Raw genomic sequence first — 26,177 nt, 5'->3', positions numbered from 1 at the left:
GTGAACAAATGTAAGAGTTAGTGATTGTAAAAGTACCAGATGGAGGGGTAGGATTTAATAAGCTTTGCTTCTTCCTACTCCTTTTGGACATGTGGAACTGGGAACTGATTATGGGATGCACTCAATTGGAATCTGATGCATGTTCTAATGAAATGAAACCATTACCATTACCATTAGCATTAGCATTAGCATTAGCATGTACACCTTTATAGTACTCTGCATGTTTCTGCTTCCAGTGCAGCCAGTACAGTACAGGTAAATAAAGAACTACCAGTTTGTCTGGTTTTTCAAATCCCAGGGCTTGAAAACATTTGTGTCCCTTGAGGGGGGGGCATGACGGAAAATAACGTGTAACGCTACTACATATGTACGCAACATCGATGACTTGAGTAGTACCGAGTCCGATTCGCTCCTTTCCCTGAGAAGGTGTGGGCCACCGTGGGGGGGGCCTTTGGCTGGCTAATACTTTTCGAGTGTATTGATTATGAGCCGCTGACAGCTCCCGATGTCGGCCTTTGCAAATGCATCAAGTGGCTAATGAGCAGCTATTAGGCCCATGGATTTGCTGATTCCAATTGATAGCTGGCAGGCCAAAGCTGCGTGTGGATATTTGCATAGCTAATAGGCCGTGGCCTCTGGTGATAAAAACACAGGACAAGGAAAACACACAATCCAAAGTGGAGTAGGAGTTTACAATAAAAATGTGTGTGTGTGTGTGTGTGTGTGGGTGTGTGTGGGTGAGGCTTTGCTAGGGCAGGATGTGACGCCGCCGCCCGTGGCTGTCGGAGGTCAACGGGCCAGCCCGGAATGATGGAAAACAGAGCCAGATGTCTCCAGCGGTCCCGGAGGAGGCGAGCACGTACGTATGCCTTGCTAATAGTGCGGCAGTGTTTGTGAGCAAGCGAGATGTCCGATGGCCAAGCAGGTGGCTAAGCCACTTTAATGTGCCTTCCCGTGAGAGCTTGCACACAAGCGTACGTCACGCCCACGCCGACCCTTGACGAACATGCACTCACTGGACACATCATTAGGTACACTGCACCTTTTATTAAGGAGGGGGGGGGGGGGGGGGGGGGTTAGTTACCTAAAAGACCTAAGATGACTTTGACTGGAACTTAACCTAAATACTAAATATCTAAATTATCTACTGAGACGGTCACAAATAAATACATCAAATATAATATTTATATTTAATAGTATATATTATATATTTAATATTTATTATACAATCATTTTAATTTTAACATGTCCAAAAGGAGTAGGAAGAAGCAAAGCTTATTAAATCCTACCCCTCCATCTGGTACTTTTACAATCACTAACTCTTACATTTGTTCACTTCCTGCTTTCATAATATAATTAAAGTTATTTATTTATTAATTTTATTATGGTATTAATTTTAATTTAATATAATTGAAGTTAGTTAACGGTAATTATTTTTTGTATCTTTTTGAATAAATTTTTGTATTATTTAAAAAAATTACATTTTGAAAATAAATTTTAATTTTTCATCATAAAACGACAGATTTCTTTTAGGAAAAGAAATTTTATTTAATTATGGTTTTATTCTCATAATGTCTTGACTTAACCCCCATAATATTATAACATTTTCCATAATATTATGACAATACTCACACAGAAGTGCAAATTAAAATGATTATTTATTTCTTCTTGTTAATCATATTTTAAGAATGTGCTACAGGCCAATAAAAAAACAGGCATTGGCCGTAAACTCCCCCTGGGCCACACTTTGGACACCCCTGGTATGAACTAATAAACAATGCTAATGTAGCTGCATAGGGACCAATTGGATTATTCATCTGCCCAGCATCAGAAAAAACAAGGACCATCAAATTAACTATATAATAACTTCTTTTTCAAAATTACAATCATGATTTGGATTGCATGAGAAAGTGAAATAGAAAATGTAGCTCTCTTTCACCACTCTATTAATAATAAGAACGAGTCTGCCATGACAAACATTTGTACACTTCCTGCTTTCCTAAAATCATTCAAGTTATTTATTTATTCATTTAATTCATTTTTGTATTTTTTTAAATTCATTTTTGTATTTAAAAAAATATATTTTTTTCATTTTGAAAATAAATTTCTTAATTTTAATCTTAATTTTTAAGCATGGTTAGGCTAGCGCACACTTTTTGGGACAGGAACCTGTCATGATTTGACCTTGAGAAGATATGTTGATGTGATATTTTATATGATATCTATTTGGCATCAGGAAATTAAATGCAGCTGGTGACTGGGTGTCACACACACACACACACACACACACACACACACACACACACACACACACACACACACACACACACACACACACACTTGATAGTGATAGTGATCTCTCCCCCCTTGGCAGTCAATAAAACGGACGGAATGATGAATTAAAGACCCAAACAAGCTGCTAATGACAGGATGACACAGGCGACCACGTGCCGCCATGTCGCCATGTCGCCATGTCGCCGCTATCTGCCGCCACACTTCTACCCCCTTTTTTCCATCACACCTTCCTTTCCTTAGCTGACCCCATTGTGAAATAAAGTGCCGACTTCACTAGGATCTAACAAGATCCAATCATAAAAAAATAAATAAAATCATAATTTCCAAAGACGATGGCTAAGATGTATCCTTTTTGGGTCATTCATACACGATGCGTACAATTGCAGATTTGTGGAAGCACAATTTGAGTCGTCTAATTGAAATGTATCAGAAACAGACGAGTATGATGCCAACACTATTGGGGTTCTGGACGTTCTGGACACGAATCCAGAATATAATCCAGGAGGACCCAGCTGTGTGTCAAACATAGACATCAATTATTTGACATTCATGGGTGGTCTTGGAACATAACCACTATGAATGGGGGGGATCTACAGTAATGGTAATGGTAATGGTAATGGTTTCATTTCATTAGAACATGCATCAGATTCCAATTGAGTGCATCCCATAATCAGTTCCCAGTTCCACATGTCCAAAAGGAGTAGGAAGAAGCAAAGCTTATTAAATCCTACCCCTCCATCTGGTACTTTTACAATCACTAACTCTTACATTTGTTCACTTCCTGCTTTCCTTATATAATTGAAGTTATTTATTTATTTAATTCATTTTTGTTTTTTTAAAAATCATTTTTATATTTTTTCATTAATTTGTGTATTTTTCCAATAATTTTTTGTATTTTTTAAAAATTAAAAATAAAATTTAAATACATTTTTAAAATTTTAAAATAATGTTTCTAATTTTAATTTTATTTCATTTGAACATGCATCAGATTCCAATTGAGTGCATCCCATAATCAGTTCCCAGTTCCACATTCATTTAATTAATTTTTTTTAATTAATTTTTGTATTTTTTAAATACATTTTTTAATTTTTAATATATTTTTAATTTTTTTAAAATACATTTTTAAAAATTAAAATTAAAATTGTCCCATTACGTCATTGTATGGTCATATCACCTCGTACTTTGGTACGTGACAAAAAAATAAAATTAAAAAATTGAGAAAATTATTTTCTAAATTAGATAATTATTTTAGAAAATACAAAAATTAATTTAGAAAAATACAAAAATTAAAATTAAATTTTTTTGTGGCATACTGAGCATCCAATGCCATAATGTGTACCATAGTGCGTGTCAATATAGTGATATATATAGCACATCATGACTGGTTCAAGACTCTTCATCCTTGGATTTAGCAAACATCAACTGCTTGTATCTTGAATTCCAATAAAAAAATGGAAGCAATGCATAACAGTGCAGCTCAATTTGTCTTTTGTTTTTGTCAAGCTGCTGCAGCTCTCCGATAGTTAAATAGTTAGTCCCACCCGCCACACGGCTGCCAACACCAAGGTAAGAAGTGCAAACATGGATGATAACACAAACCAGGTGTGTGTTTGTGTGTGCGAGTGTTAGGCGACGCCGTACGCCTGGTCAGCATCACGGAATCTCATTAAACGCTCAAGTCTTTCACGGGCTGAGTGGTGAGATCTTAAAGGCGGCGGCCATTTTCTCTTATCAACAACGCCAAAGGCAGACTGGCCGCTTGACCAAACATTGATAATTGCATTTGAGTCCATGCTTTTTGCATGAACATGAACATTTATGATACACTGCCGTCTGCGTCTGGCGCTAACACCAGTTGATTATCATTGGTAAGACGTAAACGTAACGTAAACGATTTAGTTTCCACGCTGAAATACGCCAACGTCCGAGCTGTCCGTCTTTATTGAGCACGGTCTTGTTTTAGTGTGATGAGAATATCAAGTCCTGCCCTTTTACCAGAAACAACACGCAGTCCACCATATTTACTTGACGCTAAATGAGGACGTCCTAATGCAAGTGTGTGTGTGTGTGTGTGTGCGTGTGTGTGTGTGTTGGGTTTTTCATTCCCCCAGTAGGTCAGAAGCTCTTTTTTTTCATGAACCAACACCAAGCAGCTAATTACTTAATTGGAGAAACCTCTTTAAAATGAAAATGATGTCATCCGAATCCAGGAAACATGCTCAGCTAACACACACACACACCTACACACACACACACACACACACACACCTACACACACACACACCTCCCACATGACAATCTTCTTGACATGTAGCCATCCAGCAAGTCGCTCAGGTTCTAATTGATTCCCGCTTCATTGGACTGCTTGACAGCAAGTGTGTGTGTGTGTGTGTGTGTGTGTGTGTGTGTGTGTGTGTGTGTGTGTGTGTGGTCCGCTGCAAAATATATGGTTAAAGGTCATGGCCGTGTGTGTGTTCCTGAGTAACAATTAATTAGGAAAATGCCCCCCCCCCCAGCCCTCCTCTTACGACCTCACTTGTAGACTAATAGTCTGGTTTGAGTGAAGTACGCTGCAGCTGCTATCATGCAATATTTACATCTCAATGTATATTCATATATTTATATTCACCTGAATAGAGAAGAGAATTGGATCATGTTAGCTGGTGCAGATATTTCTATTGTTTGGGAACATCCGTGTTTGGCTTTGGACCTGGAAAAGGTCCAAAAGTTCAATAATAAATGAATTATGGGCCGCACTGTGGACACCCCTGCTCTATGGTGTACAGCAAAGGTCTCAAACACGCGGCCCGTGGGCCAAATGTGGCCCGCAGGACACTAGTTTGAGGCCCCCGCCTTGATATGAAAGTTTAAAGTTTGATATGGATGCTGTATGGTATCATGTACACAGAAAAAATGATTACGTTTGATTCATGTTCATGTTAAAGGTTAAATAACTGTTAATAGTTATCCTCCCTATCCGTGTGGAAGTGGTAAGTTTTTGGCTATTTAAGTTGAAAGGAAATAACTTGAAGGCTACCGTTTAGGTGGCTAGCTCTCTAGTTTGCGAGTTAGCATGTGTCTCAAGACCCTGCAGTTGCGCAATATGTTGTAAATAAAAAGAGTATAAATGTGACTATAGTCGTGTTTTGTCATGTCTACAGAGCTCTAATAATGCTTTGTTCATTTTAATATGAAAAAAATCATTTGTCTACCCACCAACTATATGTGCTTTCTTAACTTTTTATTATTATTATTATTATATTTATTTATTACTGATTGATTGATTTTCTTTATTCTTGATTTATTTATTTATTTTTCATCTTATTTTGTGCAGAAAAATAAAAAGTAAGATATTTGAGAACAGTGGAATGTTTTATCAGAGCTTTTCTTGTAGAAAATTGGAACCAAAGCGAAGTTTTTAAAGTTTTTTTGTTTTTAATAAAACCTGATGCGGCCCAGTCTCACCCAGACCCGAGCTCCAGTGGCCCCCAAGTAAATTGACTTTGAGACCCCTGCATTAGAGTGATGTTGCGAAGAACAACTGTTCAGTTTATGTCAAAAATCGATATATTAACAATTGAAATTAGGGACGTCTGATAATTATCGTCCGGATATCAGCCTAAAAACCATCAATCATCACGATCATGAAACCAATATTTTTAAAAAGCGGCGCACGGGACAGGTCACCCACTCCTCCCCCCAGTCATGATGGGACTAAGTGGGGGGAAATTTTCCGTGATAAAAAAATCAATAAAACGGTAATTACTTGGCTTATCACGCTGAAATGAAACAAATTGAGACGTGGCAGAAGGTAAAGGAGAATACTTCATTTTTTATTTATTGGAGGTATTTTTTTGGCGGCTTAACTGGGTTTGGGCTTCAGTGGGCCCCGGCAATTAAAAAAAAAAAAAAAAAAGGTCTTCACGTGATAATTAAATCTTCTCACACTGATTTTCTGCCAAATTTATTTCCCTGGGGACCATAACTCTGATTCACTGCTTACCAGCCTTGCATAACTAATGGTCTCAATGCGGGTTTGGGGGGGGGGGGGGGGGCATCATGCATCATGCACACACCTGAATGAATAGACAGGAAATAAAGACAGCCTGTGGCACTTTTCATCTCCAATCAATCAATCAATCAATCAATCAATCAATCAATCAATCAATCAAAAACCAGGAGGATGAGTTTTATCCAAGTTTCCAGCCAAGCCTTTTAAAAGACGCCAATGAAGCTAAAGTGGAATGAATCGCTTTTCTTCTTCCTTTTTTTCCTTGTCGTGACTCCAAAAAACGCTTTATTCCCGGAACAAATAGACGTATGGGATTAATATATCCATGTGAGCGTTCATGGCGGGATTGCGTTGAACATAATAAGACGACAAATCAGGCTGTTTATCGCACGTAGCGACAGGCCGTGGAAGGACGTCCACCCGTCATGACGGAATCAATACAAACAAGGTTTTCTTACATAAAATCACTCAGCTTTCCTCATGGGGAGGCCGCACAAAAGCCATATACTTCCTGGTTGGATCATATAAAAACATACATGACATAATAACGACTAATAACATCTTAAACCTCCTCTTGTCTTCATTTGAATGCAGAAAAAGAATCCCATAACTTTTGTTAATTGCATCAACGCTTTTTCACTTTGTCAGGAAACTCTATTTCAACTAAATAAAACCAAAAAAATCATTTTTACTACATTTTAAAATGGTCTGCTTGAAATGATGACCACTGTATTGTTAGGGTGGGTTTGGACCCGGTTATAATAATATGACTAGAAAGCAATATTTTGAGCCAAAAATAAAATCATAAGTGTACAATTAGCCAACACAATGACAACCAGCTCCTCTTCTACAGCAGCTACAATAACCAAGCTAGAGCTTATTATTCAGCTTGTAATGCTCATTTTTCAGCCCTTTGTATTGAGTTGTGGACTCCTATAGAGCAGCTACACACAATAACCAAGCTTGAGTGGGTTAACTTCAGGGGATTCTCATTTTGACCGTTTTTGTTTTTTCCAGTATACCAGCATAAAAACAATGTCCAGACATGTGACGTGAATTCACTCATTTGATTGGCTGATTTCACATTTCCAATTTGGATGATGGAAAGAATGTCAACAAGTACAGTGAACCAAGATCTGGACCTGTTCTGCTTTTTCATTTCACTTTATACTAAAGTTGTGTTGCTGAAAACAATAAGTTTTTCTACCTTTTCTTGACATGAATATATATGGGTCAAAATTCACCCCAACACCATACATGTTTCTTTAGTCATTCATACTCAAATGAGAAAATAAATACAACTCATTGATTTAAGAGATATGTTCTATATCCCTCAGTAATAGCCAATTAACAAAACAACCTTCAATTTATGAATATGATTCTTTTGAGGTTGATTTGAGCATTTTTGTAAATAGAAATGGAGGGGTATAGTGACAAAAAAAGGCCTCCATGCCCACACCAAAAGTATTAAAAGCAACATTTTCATGGATGAGGAAGCCTAAGAAGGTAACCAAGACATGAGAAGCTAATTTGATGCTAACTTATTGTTTTTAGTGGATTTTATAGCTCATTTAATACACGACCCGTTAGCATAAGCGATGCTAGCAGGAAGCTAACACAAGAGGAAGGTTAATATGATGAGATGGTCGCCAGTAAAATCTCCTTGTTTACCAGCGCTCGAATTTGGCCGCTTGTCCTTCACGTGCCGGCGAGGAGGGAAGCGTGGTGGCGCCGGTAATTAAAACATTTAAAGCACTAACCCGACCCCCCCCCAGGACCCCCCCCCGTGCTCCCAGGGTGTGATATGGGGGTCACGCGCCTGTAGATTCTAATTTGCGTGCCATTTGTATTCATGACAGGCGCGTGCTAAATATTTAACAGCAGTTTGGTATTGTTAGGCTTTCAGGTCAAATCATTTGATTTGGAGGCAGATTACATTAAGCATCAACGTCCAAGACGGCCATCTCACTTGCCTCTCATTTCCTGTCTTTTATTGCGGCCGAGAAAGGCCGCAAAGTGAAAGGATATCCACGCTTTGGGATCATACGAGAGCTTGTTATCCGCGGGATGACTTCTTACTTTCAATTAGAAAAGGCAGCATATGGTTTATGATCATACGCACACGCACAACCACGCTGAATGCGAGGAACGGACATTTTAGCCAAATTGTTGAGTGCGGCGTCTAATCATGACTAATAAATATCTTTATGACGCTTTAGGATGCTGGACAGACCACAAAACATGTTTTTTTTTTTAACAACTCATATGTTCCTGTCACAATTATTACATTCATCAACTGTATGATATTGGCTTTATTAGCAATGTCCTATATATCGATTTCACTTCATTTCCAATATTAATATCAACTGATATCATATAGTCAGCAGCTCTTACATTAACCCTTAGATGCACGAGTGACTGGACCCTACACTCTTCCATAAGTGGGTAAAAAAAAAAAATAAGTTAAAAATGTGAATGGCATGATATCAAAAACATGTTTTTTGAGGAATACCTGGAATATGAAATGATAAAAAATTTCATTACGAAGATATTTCAAGAAAACAACCTGACCGGGTCATTTTTGACCCACTTATGGAAGGTTGGGGTAGTAACACAAAAACTAAAAATTATTAAAATGTATAAAAGATAAGTTAAAAATGTGAATGGCATGATATCAAAAACATGTTTTTTGAGGAATACCTGGAATATGAAATTATAATTTTTTTTTATTATGAAGATATTTCAAGAAAACAACCTGACCGGGTCATTTTTGACCCACTTATGGAAGGTTGGGGTAGTAACACAAAAACTAAAAAATATGAAAATGTATAAAAGGTAAGTTAAAAATGTGAATGGCATGATATCAAAAACATGTTTTTTGAGGAAGGGCTCCAGCACCCCCGCCCCCCTTGTGAGGATAATCGGTATAAAATGAATGAATGAATGTTTGTCGCCAGTGTTGGACACGTTACTTTAAAAAAGTAATTAATTATAGTGACTAGTTCCTTCTCCAAAAAAGTAACTGAGTTACTAACTGAGTTACTCCACTACAAAAGTAACTAGTTACTAGTAAAAGTAACTCCTGCCCCCCCCCCCCCCCCCCACCACAGCAAAGCCCATTACAGAGGTTAGTATTTATTACAGTAGACAGATGTTTGACAGATGTTTCTGTGGGTTTGAGTTCCTCACACAAGACTTGGACAAAGTTTTTTTGGGGGGACATAATGTACATTTTGACCTTGGATATCAACAAGGTTAAAGTAGTATCTGTACTTTTATTTGGGAATCGCTGTCTTCTCACTCGAGTCCTTCTCACTCGCCATCTCTCGCTATGCTGTATCGACTACCCGGCACTTGGACGTGCTCGAAACACCCGCCCCCCCAAGTTCTCTGATTGGCTGAAGACGCAATTTTACTAAAACCTGAGCCAATCCTCATGGTCTCTGTGCTCTAAACACCCGCCCACCCAAGTTCTCTGATTGGCTGAAGACGCAATTTTACTAAAACCTGAGCCAATCCTCATGGTCTCTGTGCTCTAAACACCCGCCCATCCAAGTTCTCTGATTGGCTGAAGACGCAATCCTAGCCAATCCTCATCATTTATGTCCTCTAAACACCCGCCCACCCAAGTTCTCTGATTCTCCAAACCAAGCATCGCTCTCCAGAGGTACCTAATGAAGCGGCCGTTGAGCGTCACGCTTAACAATGCATGGCCCAAGCGTGTGGTGATTGACAACAGAGCTAGTTACGCAGCAATGAGGCCTTAATGGACGCTGGGTCGAGCACGGGGGGAGCGGACGGGGGGTGGGGGGCCGGCAGCTGAATATTTAATGGTGATATAATTCACGAACAAAGACACACACACAGACTGGTACACACACACAGACTGGTACACCCCCAACCCGTTGACCCGTCCTACACACCAAGTAATTAGGGAAACAGTCCTTCTGGTTTAGCTGGCCAAAGAGCAAACGCTAGCTTTATATATTCCCCTAATGATATGGTTAAAGAGCTATTATACGTCTCATTCACATATATGATCTCACAATCTGCTGCTGGTTTGAGGTAATGGAGGGGACACCGGGACAGGTGGGGGGGCCAAAATGCCAACCTTACTTAGCTTGCTTTCATATTCATATCATGTATCATAACTACGGTATCTATGGTAGGTACCTGCACAAAGAAAACGGGTTTTGGACTTTGGTCAAATCAACAAAACGCAGGACAAAGTTTTTCTTATTTGTCACATCATCAAACAACACTACTGAACACAAAATGCACTTTTGGTAACGGTAATGGTAATGGTAATGGTAATGGTAATGGTAATGGTTTCATTTCATTAGAACATGCATCAGATTCCAATTGAGTGCATCCCATAATCAGTTCCCAGTTCCACATGTCCAAAAGGAGTAGGAAGAAGCAAAGCTTATTAAATCCTACCCCTCCATCTGGTACTTTTACAATCACTAACTCTTACATTTGTTCACTTCCTGCTTTCCTAATATAATTGATTTATTCATTTTAATTTTTTTAAATTAAAATTAATTTTAATTTTAATTATTAAATCCTACCCCTCCATCTGGTACTTTTACAATCAGTAACTGTTACATTTGTTCACTTCCTGCTTTCCTAATATAATTGATTTATTCATTTTAATTTTTTTAAATTAAAATTAATTTTAATTTTAATTATTAAATCCTACCCCTCCATCTGGTACTTTTACAATCAGTAACTGTTACATTTGTTCACTTCCTGCTTTCCTAATAATTAATAATGTATTAATTGTAATTTTTTAAAATTAAAATTAAAATTAAAATTAAAATGCTACACATGGAAAAAATAGAATTGCTAAAAAAATGGTAAAAATGGGGAAAACTTTTAATTTGATACCAATGAATGATATTGATAAGTAATATAAGCTTTGTCTTTAAGTATATAGAAAGTTTTTTAATTGTGACATTAAACCTAAAAATACTAATGTGGGCCCCCCCCCCGGCATTTTTTTTTTTTCAGTTTTCAGTATCAAAAACACTTGAAATACTTGAAAGATTAAAACCCTGCATAACCCCGCTCGGTGTGATTGTGCAGGCGTACCTAATGCTGCGTCCCGTAGAGTTTGCCAATATTTCCCTCATTATTGCAAGTTGTCAATAAAAAATAAAAGTTCCTCTGTTCTAACAGCCTCCCGGGCTGACAAAGTGCCCGACTACGAGGCATGAAGCTAACAAAGGAGCCCTCCTCCCATCTCCTCCCATCTCCTCCCATCTCCTCCCATCTCCTCCCATCTTCTCCCATCTTCTCATTCTCGCATCCTTTCATTTCACACGTTTCCTTTTTCAACGCTAGCATCATCTGGCTGCCCTTAACCAGCGAGCCAAACATTCCTTTTAAGTGGAGACTACTTTGTTAACTGATGGCCACAGGGCCAGTTATTGATCCTCGTCTTCCTCTCAGAAAAGCCCTGATGATACCCCCCCCCCCCCCGCCTTTGTCTTCTTCTTCTTCTTCTTCTTGCAGGCTTCCATCAGCAATGGCGGCGCGCACATCACAGCGTTGACATGAATGGTATCCGGGTGGTTTCGATTAGTGCTCCTCTAACACGGGCGCGCGGCCGCGTCTCGGATCTATTTCCGAACGAGGCGTGTAGGAGGTGCTGTTCTTCACTTTTCCCCTTCCGCTCTTAAAAGGTTCAAGTGGAAACTTTCTAGCGGCGTCCACCTCGGGGGTACCCTCGCGAGGAATGCAGAGACCCTCGGCGATCCGCTGTTAAACTGCAGCGGTGGCCCGCCTCCTCTCCTCCGTCGTGCTTGGAAGGCCGAGGATACGCCGGGATGCCGATGCTGCACTACGTGTGTGTTTGGCCGTGTGTGCGATAACGTTAGCTAACGTTAGCTGACGTTGGTGGCTTTACCTTAAATCGGCTGTGGTCCTTTTTATATACAGACAATGCAGTATCAATGCAGTATCAATGCAGTATCAATGCAGTATAAAATAAAATAAAATAAAATAAAATAACAAAAAAACCCTTAAACTATATTATGAAAGCAGGAAGTGAACAAATGTAACAGTTAGTGATTGTAAAAGTACCAGATGGAGGGGTAGGATTTAATAAGCTTTGCTTCTTCCTACTCCTTTTGGACATGTGGAACTGGGAACTGATTATGGGATGCACTCAATTGGAATCTGATGCATGTTCTAATGAAATGAAACCATTACCATTACCATTACCATTACCATTACCATTACCATTACCATTACCATTACCAAAACTGCATTTTGTGTTCAGTAGTGTTGTTTGATGATCTGACAAATAAGAAAAACTTTGTCCTGCATTATTAATTTCATATCTGCAGCATTTCATACTTAACACATCAGAAAGATAATAGTGAAAAATATCTAATTAGCTGTAATGAATGAATGACTTATTTTATTGTACAGTTTTGCAATACTTTTTAAAAAAATAAATAAATGCTAATAAGCATTATTATTTTGTAATTATTTAGAGCTGAAATATTATATTTTCCGTGAAAATTTTTGGATTTTGAAGTACTTCAAAGTGGGAACAAAATGAAGTGTTTAGAGAATACATTTGCAATAATAAAAGAAAAACAAAATTTTTAGGATTACTTGATATTCCGACTTTAATCTTGTATAACATTTAGTAATTGTTATGTTTTAATTGTAATAATTGCTACGCAAAGTGCAGTGAATGAGTGAAATTATTGGTTTCTTGGTCAAACCTTTTTTTTTGGTCCAAAAATAGGATTTTTTTCGTGAAATTTTACGTGAAAATTTTGGGATTTTCAAGTACTTCAAAGTGGGAACAAAAATAAGTGTTGAGAGAAAACATTTGCAATAATAAAAGAAAAAGAACATTTTTAGAACCACTTGATATTCCGACTTTAATCCTGTATAACATTTAATAATTGTTATGTTTTAATTGTAATAACTGCAATTAGTGAAATTCTTGGTTTCTTGGTCAAATTTTTTTTTTTTCCCCAAAAATATGATTTTTTTTCCCTCCAAAAAGCACAACTCATTCACCGTACCTCCGTAATAGTTTATGAATATGAATGTGATAACAGGGAAAATGTACAGCACACATTACAAGTACATGTTTAGTCTTTATGCTTTGGCACTTTGCTGGGCGGACCCTGAAAGCACCATCGTGACTTAGAGTTCATCTGTTTATCGATCACATTACATTATTATTATTATTGATGAGCGGTGAGTGCCTATAGATTATAAACCTGGATTATACATTTTGCATTATGCTTGTTTGTTTGAGTCGGGACTCAACAATGGAAATTATAGCGAGAAGGGGAAGCTTTTGGAGATGAATATCTAATCAAATAATTCAAACCGTCACTTCGATTGCAAATGTGGATCTGAAATCAGTTTTTATTGGGGTCTCAATGACTCACGGCTGTTTGCCATTCGCTGGCGATTCTCGAACGCAACTCCCACAGTGTTGTCCCGAGCAAGTCTCTTAGTCTCCGTTTTAGAGCACCACATCCACAAGGAGCAGACAAAGGTGCAAACATGATGCAAAGGAGCATCAGCAGAGAGAGAGAAGTACCTGGCGTGATTGTCACCTCTGCGGATGAATATTACTGCACTGAAAGGAGAAGAAAAACGGAATCCATTCCAGCCAGAGCTGGGGACCAAAGCACGAGTGCAAGGCTTATTAGTTTCTGATGGCCGCACTTTCATTTGGCCAAAAGGTCAGCTATCTTTAAAGGTCACATTGCCATTCCTCCTCCATGCAAGCACGCAAAAAATACACAAAAGCCACATGAGCCAGTCCAGCCATATATATATATATCATATACATATATATATCATATATATATATATAAAAACCCACCCACACTACAGCAAATGATTCTACTACTACTGCAAGACACATGCACACGTTGTCATTTATATGGCGCCCTGGTCAGAAGAACAAGGACCCGCCTCATTATTCTACCTCAGGATTTTTATTATCGCCAGCATAACCGCTGGAAATCCCTCTTCCATGTCTATTGAGCTGCGTGTATGTATGCTACGTATGTCTGTGGCCGTGGGGGGGGAACACATCTGGCAGGATACGTTCATGCATTTTTTAATGCAAATTGTGTGCGTCCTAATGAAAACAGACATATGTGAGTTAATATGTAGAGAACATGTAAATACGAGGCTCCACATTTGAGCTTTTTCTGGAATTCTGCCCATCATTCCAAAGCATCGACACGTATTTCTTGACTTTTTCTGGAATTCTGCCCATCATTCCAAAGCATCGACACGCATTTCTTGACTTTTTCTGGAATTCTGCCCATCATTCCAAAGCATCGACACGTATTTCTTGACTTTTTCTGGAATTCTGCCCATCATTCCAAAGCATCGACACGTATTTCTTGACTTTTTCTGGAATTCTGCCCATCATTCCAAAGCATCGACACGTATTTCTTGACTTTTTCTGTGCATTCTAACAACATAAAACAAGTTTGTTCGTATGAGTTAGCTAACAAGACACATCTTAGGGAGGGACCTATTTTGATGACGAAGCCCTCTAAAAAAAAATATTATATTTAATACTCTAATATATTTGATGCTGTATATATTTAAAACATGACCAAAACTTCTTTCCTCGGCGCATTGTTTTCACATATACAAGGAGTTTACGTTACTGTCGTTAACAACAGCAGCACAGATGCAGCCACGACACTCTCACTGGGATGGCTGTATCTTCCAGCACAAGACGTGTGCTAAAGTTCTCAGGTTAAAAAAACGAGCATCTTGGTGAGTCTTCGTAGTAAAGTTGAGAGCTAGGCATCACACTGTGAGTGACGCTGAGACTAGCGGTTAGCATCGAGTGCTACTTGGCCGGATAATTGTAGTTTTTCATGTTAGCTGCTCCAATAACAATATCGCCATAGCTTGGTTCATACAAGTCAGTGATGTGAATGGAACATTATTGCTGTTTTGGGGAGGTTTTTTTTTTGTTAGGACTTTAGGGTGAAAATAGGTACCACCCATGATGTGGTAGTACCATATACTAACTCGTTTCTCTCCGTTGAAAGGGGAAAGAAATATTTGTTTCACATACGGATTGGGAATGATGGGCAAAGTCCCCCTATTATTATTATTATTTTTTTATTGTATGCACTTGGATAGCAGTAGAACATAATAATAATAATATACATATAATTTAATAATAATAATAAATAAAATAATATTTTATGTATAAATAAATTACAATAATAACAATAAATTCAATAATAACAATAGTTGTTATTATTATTATTATTATTATGTTCTACTTGTATCCAACTGCATAATTATTATTATTATAAATTATATTATATTAAATAATAATTATTATAATATTTGTATGTGCATATAATAACAATAATACTAATACTAATAATAATTATATGCACGTGGATACAAGTAGAACATAAATTATAATTACATACTGCTAATTTATAATTACACAAATTATTATTATAATAAATAAATAATTATTGTTATGTTGTACTTGTATCCAAGTGTATATAATAATAATAATAATAATAATAATAATAATAATAATGATAAATTAATAAAATCTGATGGAAATATCACAATATATTAATTTTTTTATGTTTAAGGGAGAAACTTTAATTTTTTAAAGTTTAAAAATGTTTAAAAATGATAATATATGAAATAGTTTTTTTATGCTTTCCTTCATCGTTCACTATAAAACCCACACATCCCAAAACTCACCAGTTTCCAACTTTCTTCGGGCCTCTTCCTCTAGCTTGCCTAGTTTGGCCTTGAGAACTTCATCTGTCTTGGCTAAAAATAAAAAAAAGAACAAAGCAGAATTAGAACAGTTGAAGAATTCAAAATCTTATATAGCGTATATATTTATAGATAATAATGCATTCCAGTACAGAATCACAGAAGTACAGAAAGAGACCCTGTAATTAAGGCCAGATGAATGGATAAATGAACTCAAGTACAAATACTCTATCAGGCATTCAAGACAATTGAAATTGTGACTGTAGTATTCTATATTGGCCACTAGGTGTCAGTAATTGTTGGGTGAGACTGGAACCAATTAACGGCAATAAATGAGGGGTCGTTGGTAATAAAATAAAAATGCGTTATCGTGTTCCATAGTGGTTTTTCAGTAATATTAACGACATCATTGCAGTATATAATTACAGACACACTTTCTGTTTTATCTAAACGTGGATTCCAGTGTGTGGAAATCATCGTCACGCAGGCAGGAAGCGTTTTCCTGTCCTCGACGCCTGCGTCCGTGACAGGTCTTTATCACGTGGGCATAATGAAACGCTTGATAAAAGAAAGAAAAGCCCGGCTAGCAGGAGTAAACACTCGTCCGGGGCAATTGAAAATCATCTCTCTTTATGAGCTGTTTTATCTCCATGTTGTTTCTCCATGTTGTTTCTCCATGTTGTTTCTCCATGGCAAACCAAATCAGGAAAAAACAATCATCAAGACGTTAAGCAACATTAAAGGAATATATACTGCCGCGCATGGCAGGGCTATCAATACCTGCCTGTAAATTAATTACATTTCCGTTAGCGGTGCGTCATTTATTTTGCGGCGCCGGGCCTCGGCGGAGCCATTGGGTGTTATTGCCATGTCGCCGTTTGATGAGTGAGTTATGTAAAATGGAGTCTGCAATATGATTACACTTAATGAGTTGAAACTTAGCGAGGGGGGGAAGTTAGCAGTGTGAGAGTGGGTGTAGCGCATATACTAAATGTATGCATTAGGGCACTGCTGTGGGAGTGGGAGTGGGACTGTTGGGATTGTTGCACTTTTACAACAATAAGTGTTGTTTTTGTGTAAATGCATCATTGCAAGTCAATTGTTGTATAGCTGCCAAGCAAATATGGTACATAAAAACACACACAGCCTATATCTATATATGTATATATATATATATATAAATATATGTGTGTGTGTGAGGCCACAGGGTGAGGTGGAATCTCCGCGACTACGCTGCCGGTTTTGTTCACTAATTGGCGTAGACAAAGAAGCCGTCACACTGCTGTTACGGCCGGTTAAGTCTGGAGGTTCCGCATCTTTACTAACAATGACTCTACACGGGTGACTGAACCCTCGGCTACTTCCTTCACCCCAAGTGTGTAGCTGTGTGTGTGTGTGTGTGTGTGTGTGTGTGTGTGTGTGAATGCTTAAAGCAATTTAGCTTTCTTAGCTAACAATGTCCAATATGCTGCTTCTAATTTAGCAATCGTTTTTCCACATGGGAAATATTTGAAGCAGAAATAATCAAATTGAAAATGTCTTTTCCATGATGTAAAAACAGAAATGTGTGCATGAGTGATGGTTGTAAATAAGTCAATAAGTCATTCAATTCTAGTCGTACCCTCGCAGTACCGGACATTTTTGACCATTTTGACACATCGTTCAAGGCACACAGAATATTATGTTCTAGTACTATATAGATATGCTACTTACCGAAACAAAGACTCATCTTCTACTTCTGATTTATTCCATCTTTATCATCTTTACTATGTTGTTGGTTGAATGGATTTAAAAGCTTTTGACATTCCAGTTACAATGTTATATATACTATTGAGAAATGTTTATTTCTCATTTTTATGCCATATAACTGATGACAAAAATCATCAAAAAAATTTTTGGATTACTATCCACGTATACATGGAGGCAAATATTCCAATTCCATTGGTGTTATTTGCTCAAAGGGAAAGAATGTAACCTTTGTATACACCTCATTCCCAAAGAAAAGTGCCAATCCCAATGAATATATCATGGGATTCCCAGGGGTGGAATATTCCTTTCCCCAATCCCATTGAGGTATCTTGTACCCGCTCAAACGGAAAGTTGTCAGACTGCGTTCTTCTTCTTCTTCTGTTGTTTATTGGCGGTTGGCAAGCAGCTTTGGTGTGCATTAGCGCCATCTGTGGAACACAATCTAAACCCTTCTATACGCCAATCACAAGTACACTTTTAGTCAAATAATAAATCAATAAATAAATGTATATTTTAGTAAATCATAATTTTTTTAAAAAATAAAATAAATAAATATTTATATTTTAATAAAAACTTTAATAAAATATATGTATATATTTTCTATTTTAATAAAAACTTTAATTAAAAATATATATATATCTATATACAAAATTTTTCATTATAAAATAACTTTATCTTTTCCTGTTCCCGGGTGCGTTCTATTAGCAAAAGTTTTTTTTCGTTTTTGACAACTAAATTCCAAGACTGGACGAAGGAAAAACTGGCAATACGGAGTTATTCCAACAAGTGGAAGAAAAACTGGAGGAAGTCGGTATCACGTGATGTTGGTGTTTACGTTTTACTGGGCATGCCCCATTGACTATTCTGGTTGATTATAGCGGCGCATGTAGACAAGAGATTGGAATATTCCTTTCCATGTACACCATCGATTTCGGAAAGGTCATTGGGAAAGAGAAAAACTCGTCATGTAAACGTGGCTAACGACAATAATTTGTAGTCGGGCATAATTAGTTAACGTGACAGGTCTACTTGAGACTCCGTGGACCTCCGAGACTTATTTGACACGAGTAAAACGTCCACGATGAAGACGTAACGTAAAGAAGCTTTTATGTTGTTTTGTTGGAGTGCAAAAATAATTATCTCCAGTCTCAGCCGGGGGGAGTACTGTCGTGCTACCTGGTATTCATCCATTCGCCTTTCACTTTCACTTTCATCGTAGACAAGAAGTGATTTTGCATGCAGAGTTGCACGTTAGCGTGAGAACACCTGTGTGTGCCTTGCTCGGGGCTACGGGGATGCAGGAAAGAGACGAGCCGTATTAGCGGTGTGATGCGGGAGAGAAAGGGGGGGGGTACGGGCGGACAGGAAAAAGGAAGAACTGACAACTGAGGAGGGACAAGCAAACAAGAGAGAAAAACATGGTCTGTCCTCCACCTCCATCCCTCCATCCCTTCATCCGTGCGCCAAAAGCCTCTCTCATCCGCTCTCCTTCTGTTTTTGCCCTCCACCCACCCCTCCTCGTGTTCCTCCCCTCGCTCTTCTCTGCAGTACATCGTGCCTGGGGGCCGTAGCAGCAAATCAAACTGTTTATCCATCTCTCATCAGTTGTGCTGGCCTCGCGGGGGGGCCCGCAGCCCCCTTCAAAACAATGAAAGTCAACCCGTCCGCCGAGCCGGGGATGGCGTTAAATTACAACACCAGATTATCTGCAAAAACTAACACCGCATGGACAAAAGAGACATACAAGAGACACGCATTTGTACATTTGTTCACTTCCTGCTTTCCTAATATGGTTTAATTTTATTATTTTTTAAATTTTTTTGTCACGTACCGAAGTACGAGGTGATATGACCATACAATGACATAATGGGTGTTGTTTATTTTATTTTAACATTTGTTCACTTCCTGCTTTCCTAATATAGTTTGTCAAAATATTTTTTTATGATTTTTATTTTTTTTTATTTTATTTTTGTCAACTTCCAGCTTTCCTAATATAGTTTTAAGTTTTTGTTTTTGTTTTTTTTACAAATTGTAAAATTAAATTTTTGCCACGTAGAGAAGTACTGTGTGATATGAGCATCCAATGCCATAATGTGTACCATAGTGCGTGTCAATATAGTTATATATATAGCACATCATGACTGGTTCAAGACTCTTCATCCTTGGATTTAGCAAACATCAACTGCTTGTATTGTTTCTTGAATTGGCTCATCGTTGTGCATTGTTTGATTTCCTTACTCAATCCATTCCATAGTTTGATTCCACATACTCAAATGCTATGCTAACGCTAACGTAGTCCTAGCATAGAAGTGTTTCAAATGTAGTTGTTTGTAGTTATTGTTTAGCTTTGTTCATAGTACAAATATACAGGTATTACCTCCACGTGTGTACAAAGTACACTTGAGAAGCAGTAATCGTTATATCGTGCACCCCCCCCCCCACCAGTTAAGAACCGCTGGTCATGACTACACGTGCAAAACAAAAGGAGGGAAGATGGCTGCACCCATGAAAGAATCTTTAGTTGATGATGAGGTCATTCCATGATGGACGTTGATGAAAGTAGGTCATCAACGGTGCGGGACAGGAGACATTTCACTTCATTTGGTCTCCGAAAGGGGAGGAGCTTGTCCTCATTAGGCCATGTCTAATCGCAGCTCGGGGGCACCCGAAATGTGAGCGGGAGTGAAAAAGGCAGATTGCCATGATTCCCAAACTCCTGCTTTTTGCTCCTTTCTCCGCTCCTCTTCCCTCGGCAGGATTAGCAAGGTCTGGTCGGAGCGTGGGGGATGTAATAACGCTCCCACCAGGTGGAATGGGGCCATTATCAGCCAGGAGATGGATGGGCCGTGCGGGGGCCGGCGGGGGCCACGCACGCGCTGGCAATTTAGATTCAATAAACTGGCAAAGCAAGAACCCCGATCTGATTTATCTCTTTACACGCTGCCAATGCTCGCCGCCGCGATGCTGATTCCCTATTACCGCGCCGAGAGGGACTATTCATTGGACGTCGGTGAGGCTTGTCGTGAAGGGAGGGGGGCCCCCTGGGACCGCAAACACAGCGCGGGGTTAATACGTTTATGTGCAGATAAGCAATTAGAGGTAAAGCTGAGTTATTAATAAGAAGATGGGGACGATACATTAGAAAAGACATTCTAGACTCGGCGAGGCGAGTGAACAACAAGAGAGCATCCAGCCCACGTTTTTGCCAACAAGTCGATACCACATGTGAAAAGCAGCCTGCTGAGGTCAGCTCCACAGTTATTCACTTAGCCCGCGTGTTGGCGTCTCCGTGTCTGAACGCAAAAGGCCGCGTGTTGGCGTACATGACTACCGACGGTGGGCACAACAGCCGGTTTGAGCGTGTGTGGCGGGTGGCTGGCGGCGGTGGGTGTCGTGGGCCGCCAATCAAAGCGAAAAGCGCCAGAGGAAGCCGGATAAATCAACCTCACGGCCAACGACAAACATTATATTAGACGCCGGGCGCCGCCATTGGAAAAATGTCCTTTCAGTCAGGGGAGCAACAAACAACAAAAGATAAGAAAAATAAAAAAGAGTGCATTGAACATGAGTAAAATACTTCTAAACTATCTCCAACACGAGTATCATCCACCGAGTCAACAGAAGATCTTCTGGAAGCGTCCAAATGCACACCACCACCACTCTGTGGTAACACTCACTACAGCCGCTAGGTGGCACACTACACAGGCAACATGACTGGGAGGCTTCAGCCTGGCCTGGCTGGAACGCATACTGAAGGTTTTATCCGCTCATCATCAGGATATATATATATAGATATACATAGATATACATATGTATATACGTACATCAAAGAATAAGATATTTCACACTTAAACATCTCATAAAATAAAAAAAAAAATAGAGATGGCTGAATAAAACACGCTGACCTCAACTTCCCAACATGAATACACAATTAAAAAGGTGGCATTGGATGCTCATATCACCGAGTACTTCGTTATGTGAGAAAAATAAAATATTTTTTTTAAATAAAAAAACATTAAAAAAATACACTTAAACTATATTAGGAAAGCAGGAAGTGAACAAATTAAAATTAAAATAAATAAATAAATAAATAACTTAAATTATATTAGGAAAGCAGGAAGTGAACAAATGTAAATTAAAAGTAAAATTAATTAATAAATAAATAACTTCAATTATATTAGGAAAGCGGGAAGTGAACAAATGTAAATTAAAATTAAAATGAATTAATAAATAACTTCCATTATATTAGGAAAGCAGGAAGTGAACAAATGTAAGAGTTAGTGATTGTAAAAGTACCAGATGGAGGGGTAGGATTTAATAAGCTTTGCTTCTTCCTACTCCTTTTGGACATGTGGAACTGGGAACTGATTATGGGATGCACTCAATTGGAATCTGATGCATGTTCTAATGAAATTAAACCATTACCATTACCATTACCATTACCATTACCAAAAAAATATATTTTGTAGTGGTAAGTTACTGGGACATAATTCACCCTGGAACGATCGAAAGGGGAGGGGTTGGGCGCAAGGGACGGGTTTTGTTTTCAACTTCCTGTTGTGATTGCGAGACGGGTCTTTCATGTCTCACGTAGCGAAGAGTGCAAGTTAATATTTGCAAGAAAAATAAAGTTTTGCGCTTCAATTTCCACAAAACATGGCTTTTCAGTGGTAACGATGGCATGATAAAATATAGACTGGGATTGGTTCAATACAGTCAAATAGTTCACTCCCCTTCCACCCGGTTATCGCACATAACTGCTACCATTTGAGGAAATATGGAGGTAAAATTTATACATATGTTAGCTAAGATTTCCAAATGTTGCTCTCTTCTTTTCCTTCAGGTGCACCAGGAGGTCAGAGGTTGAGAGCAGGTACCATCACCAAAAGCAAACGGGTTCAGGGTTTACATGTGAGTGGGTGTCTCGGTGCCCGGGACTTGAACCTGCACTTTAGACCAGAACCGGCAGCCCCTGACCTGAGATGCACGGCGGCCGTGGACGTGGGGCCAATGAGGACAAGCGGAGGCAAAAGTAGGGAGGAGCAAAGAGGCCTCCAGCGGTCGGACGGATCAGAGAGGAAAGTTACTCGGAGGACCGAGCATCACACAACACGCAAACAACACGCAAACAACACACAAGCTACACACAAGCTACACACAAACTACACACATACACACAAACGTCAAAGAAGCCCGAGGCGAAAAGCTAACAACAAAGCTTCCATAATATCGCCACCAGGTCAAAACCAGTTCAAGCTGGAAGCGGCAGTATGGAAACCCGGTGTGTAAACGGCCCTTGTAGGCTCACCCACGATATGAAAACAACGGAGCGTCTTATGTGTGTGCGCGTCTTTAATTGGCGTGCCGGGGAGGGCGTGGACGCCTTTCACATCCAGGCTGAAGTTGTGCTAGGAGAACTTTGCTAAGTGCAAACGCGGGTCTTGGGAGGGCAATCAGAGCAAATCCATAATGCAGGCATCACTTGGTGAAATATTAAAGCATCCCGCGGCCTCGCCGTGACATCTCACCCTCCACTTCAACCCCCGTTTCCACACGCTACTTCCTCTTTGTTATGCTGATTTTTTTTATCTCTTATTTCATTTATGTCCTTTAAATCTTCCCTTTTCTCTTCAAAACCGCTCTTTTCCTTCTTGGCATCTGTTTTAGTCGCTCCTTAGACTGGATGGTCTGCTCCCCTCCGTTATTAAAAACATAAAAAGGTACAAGGAACATATTTGGCTCTTATGCTTGGCCAGACTACCTGTTTCAAAACGTGGCGTGCTAGGCGTGCTAGGCGTGCTTGGCGTGCTTGGCGTGCTTGGCGTGCTTGGCGTGCTTGGCGTGCTTCCACGTTGCTACCAGAAGCAAGTTTGATGCTACACGTGCAAAGGTCAGCTTGCAGGATTTTTGGTTTAAAGATGCTTATTGTGATCGTCTTGTTTTAGCCTTCCTCTGTGTTAGCTTTCTGCTAGCATCTCTTATGCTAACGGGTCGTGTATTAAATGAGCTATAAAATCCACTAAAAACAATAAGTTAGCATCAAATTAGCTTGTCATGTCTTGGTTACCTTCTTAGGCTTCCTCATCCATGAAAATGTTGCTTTTAATACTTTTGGTGTGGGCATGGAGGCCTTTTTTTGTCACTATACCCCTCCATTTCTATTTACAAAAATGCTCAAATCAACCTCAAAAGAATCATATTCATAAATTGAATATTGAATTCACGTCACATGTCTGGACATTGTTTTTATGCTGGTATACTGGAGAAAAAAAAACGGTCAAAATGAGAATCCCCTAAAGTTAACCCACTCAAGCTTGGTTATTGTGTGTAGCTGCTCTATAGGAGTCCACAACTCAATACAAAGGGCCAAAAAACCAGACCATTTTAAAATGTAGTAAAAATGGAGGAATCTGCAATAAAAAGCCTTGAGTCTGGTGCTTGTGTGTCTCACCAAACATTACAGTGACACTACTGACACCTAGTGACCGGTGTAGAGTACTACATATCATCACGACATCACAACGCTATTCCTCTCGCCTACAGCGTCCATCACAGTTACAGGCCAATTATGCAAATTCAATGATGATGTAATGATGCCCCCCCCCCCCAATCCATCACCTCTAATACAGTACAGTCCAAACACTCTACAACCAGTAAAAGTATATATCAGAAATACATTGTGGAAATATTATAGGTAATAAATCTATAAAATAGGCTTCCCTCGTTTATCACTGTTAATTGTTTCCACACCCAACCGTGATAAGTGAATTTTCACAAAGTAGGTTTTACAATTTGTAAATGGAATATTTTTGTAGTTTTTTTTAACCATTATGAAATGAAATAACACCCTTATAGTCTATGTCCAGGCCCAAATAAGAGTTTTTAAAATGTCTTTCTTGACCAAGAAGCACAAGCCAAAGGTCAAGAAGATGCGGCCACGCAGCCTTCAACCATGTGTTTACTCCACCACATCAACCTGACGTGAGGCGGCTCGGCTAGCTGTGATGTTAGCCTCGTTCTCCGTGTCCTCCGATCCTTCCCGACTTGGGAGTAAACAAGATATCGTTTGGCTTTTAAGCTCGGCTGTCAAATTGTAGAAAAATAAAATAGATTTGTATTTGTCAGGTTACACTAAGCTAAAACTGCATGGGTGGAGATGACCACAAAGTACCCCACTCGGCATCCTAATGTGGATGATTATGAACGTTTCTTAACAAAAAGAGATCCAATATGAGCTTTATTATTTTAATGGCATGAAACTACAAGAGAAAACTTAGAATGAGCATTGCAGTTTTAGTGTTTACTTATTCAGGGGGGGGGGGGGGGGCGTTTGATTGCAGTGTTGAATGGGGGAGAATAAGGCAAACTCTCCCTGCTGAAAGCCTGTTGGATCCCATTGTGAGGGCACAGCGCTGAGTGTGTGTCTTGTGTGGCGGCAGTGGGGGGGGGGGGCTAAGACCATCACAATCGGACGCACATGAAAGGTAAAGTGGGGCAGCTAATCGCCATAATATGACACAAGGAGGCTGAGAAGAAGAAGGGGCGAGGGGGGGGGCGGCCACTTAGAAGAAGAGAAAAGGCAGGAGAGGCTCTTGGGGGGGGGGGGGGGGGGGGCTCAGCGCAACTGACCACATTACAGGAACAAACACACACCGCAACAACACCGGCTTGGTGGTCTTCGCCGTGGACCGACTGCCCTTTTTTTAGGTGTGGAGGTCATGGAAGCGTTTGGGTGAACACATTCAACGTTCAAACAGGAAATAAAACATTCTTTCATAAAAGGGTGGATTTGGAACCAAAACTGGTCCGCTTTCTTTCCCTAACTACCATATTTTCCAGACTATAAGTCGCACTTTTTTTCCATAAGGTGGCTGTTCCTACGACTTATACTCTGCAGCGACTTATGTATGTTTTTTTTTTTTACCTGATTATGCATTTTTGGCCTTGTGCGACTTATACTCCAGTGCGACTTATGTATGTTTTTTTTACCTGATTATGCATTTTTGGCCTTGTGCGACTTACACTCCACAGCGACTTATGTATGTTTTTTTCTACCTAATTATGCATTTTTGGCCTTGTGCAACTTATACTCCAGTGTGACTTATGTATGTTTTTTTTTTTACCTGATTATGCATTTTTGGCCTTGTATGACTTATACTCCAGTGCGACTTATGTATTTTTTTTTCGACCTGATTATGCATTTTTGGTCTTATGCGACTTATACTCCGCAGCGACTTATGTATTTTTTTTTCTACCTGATTATGCATTTTTGGCCTTGTGCGACTTATACTCCAGTGTGACTTATGTATGTTTTTTTCTACCTGATTATGCATTTTTGGCCTTTTGCGACTTA

At 39.1% G+C, this 26,177-nt stretch overlaps 1 protein-coding gene across 5 annotated transcripts in view; it reads right to left on the bottom strand.

The window, feature by feature from the left end:
* The window catches only part of rsrc1 (arginine/serine-rich coiled-coil 1), a 162,680-nt gene that overhangs the window by 10,791 nt on the left and 125,712 nt on the right, over positions 1–26,177 (bottom strand). For all 5 annotated transcript variants that reach the window (XM_058080729.1, XM_058080728.1, XM_058080730.1 and 2 more), the window contains one exon: positions 16,058–16,129. In XM_058080729.1, the coding sequence (XP_057936712.1) occupies positions 16,058–16,129 (72 nt within the window). The remainder of the gene's footprint in view (positions 1–16,057; positions 16,130–26,177) is intronic.

This window comes from Doryrhamphus excisus, chromosome 8 (genome assembly GCF_030265055.1).
Source record: "Doryrhamphus excisus isolate RoL2022-K1 chromosome 8, RoL_Dexc_1.0, whole genome shotgun sequence".
NCBI lineage: Eukaryota > Metazoa > Chordata > Actinopteri > Syngnathiformes > Syngnathidae > Doryrhamphus > Doryrhamphus excisus.
Note: the sequence above shows the minus strand (reverse complement) of the source record. Positions and strands in the feature narration are given on the sequence as shown.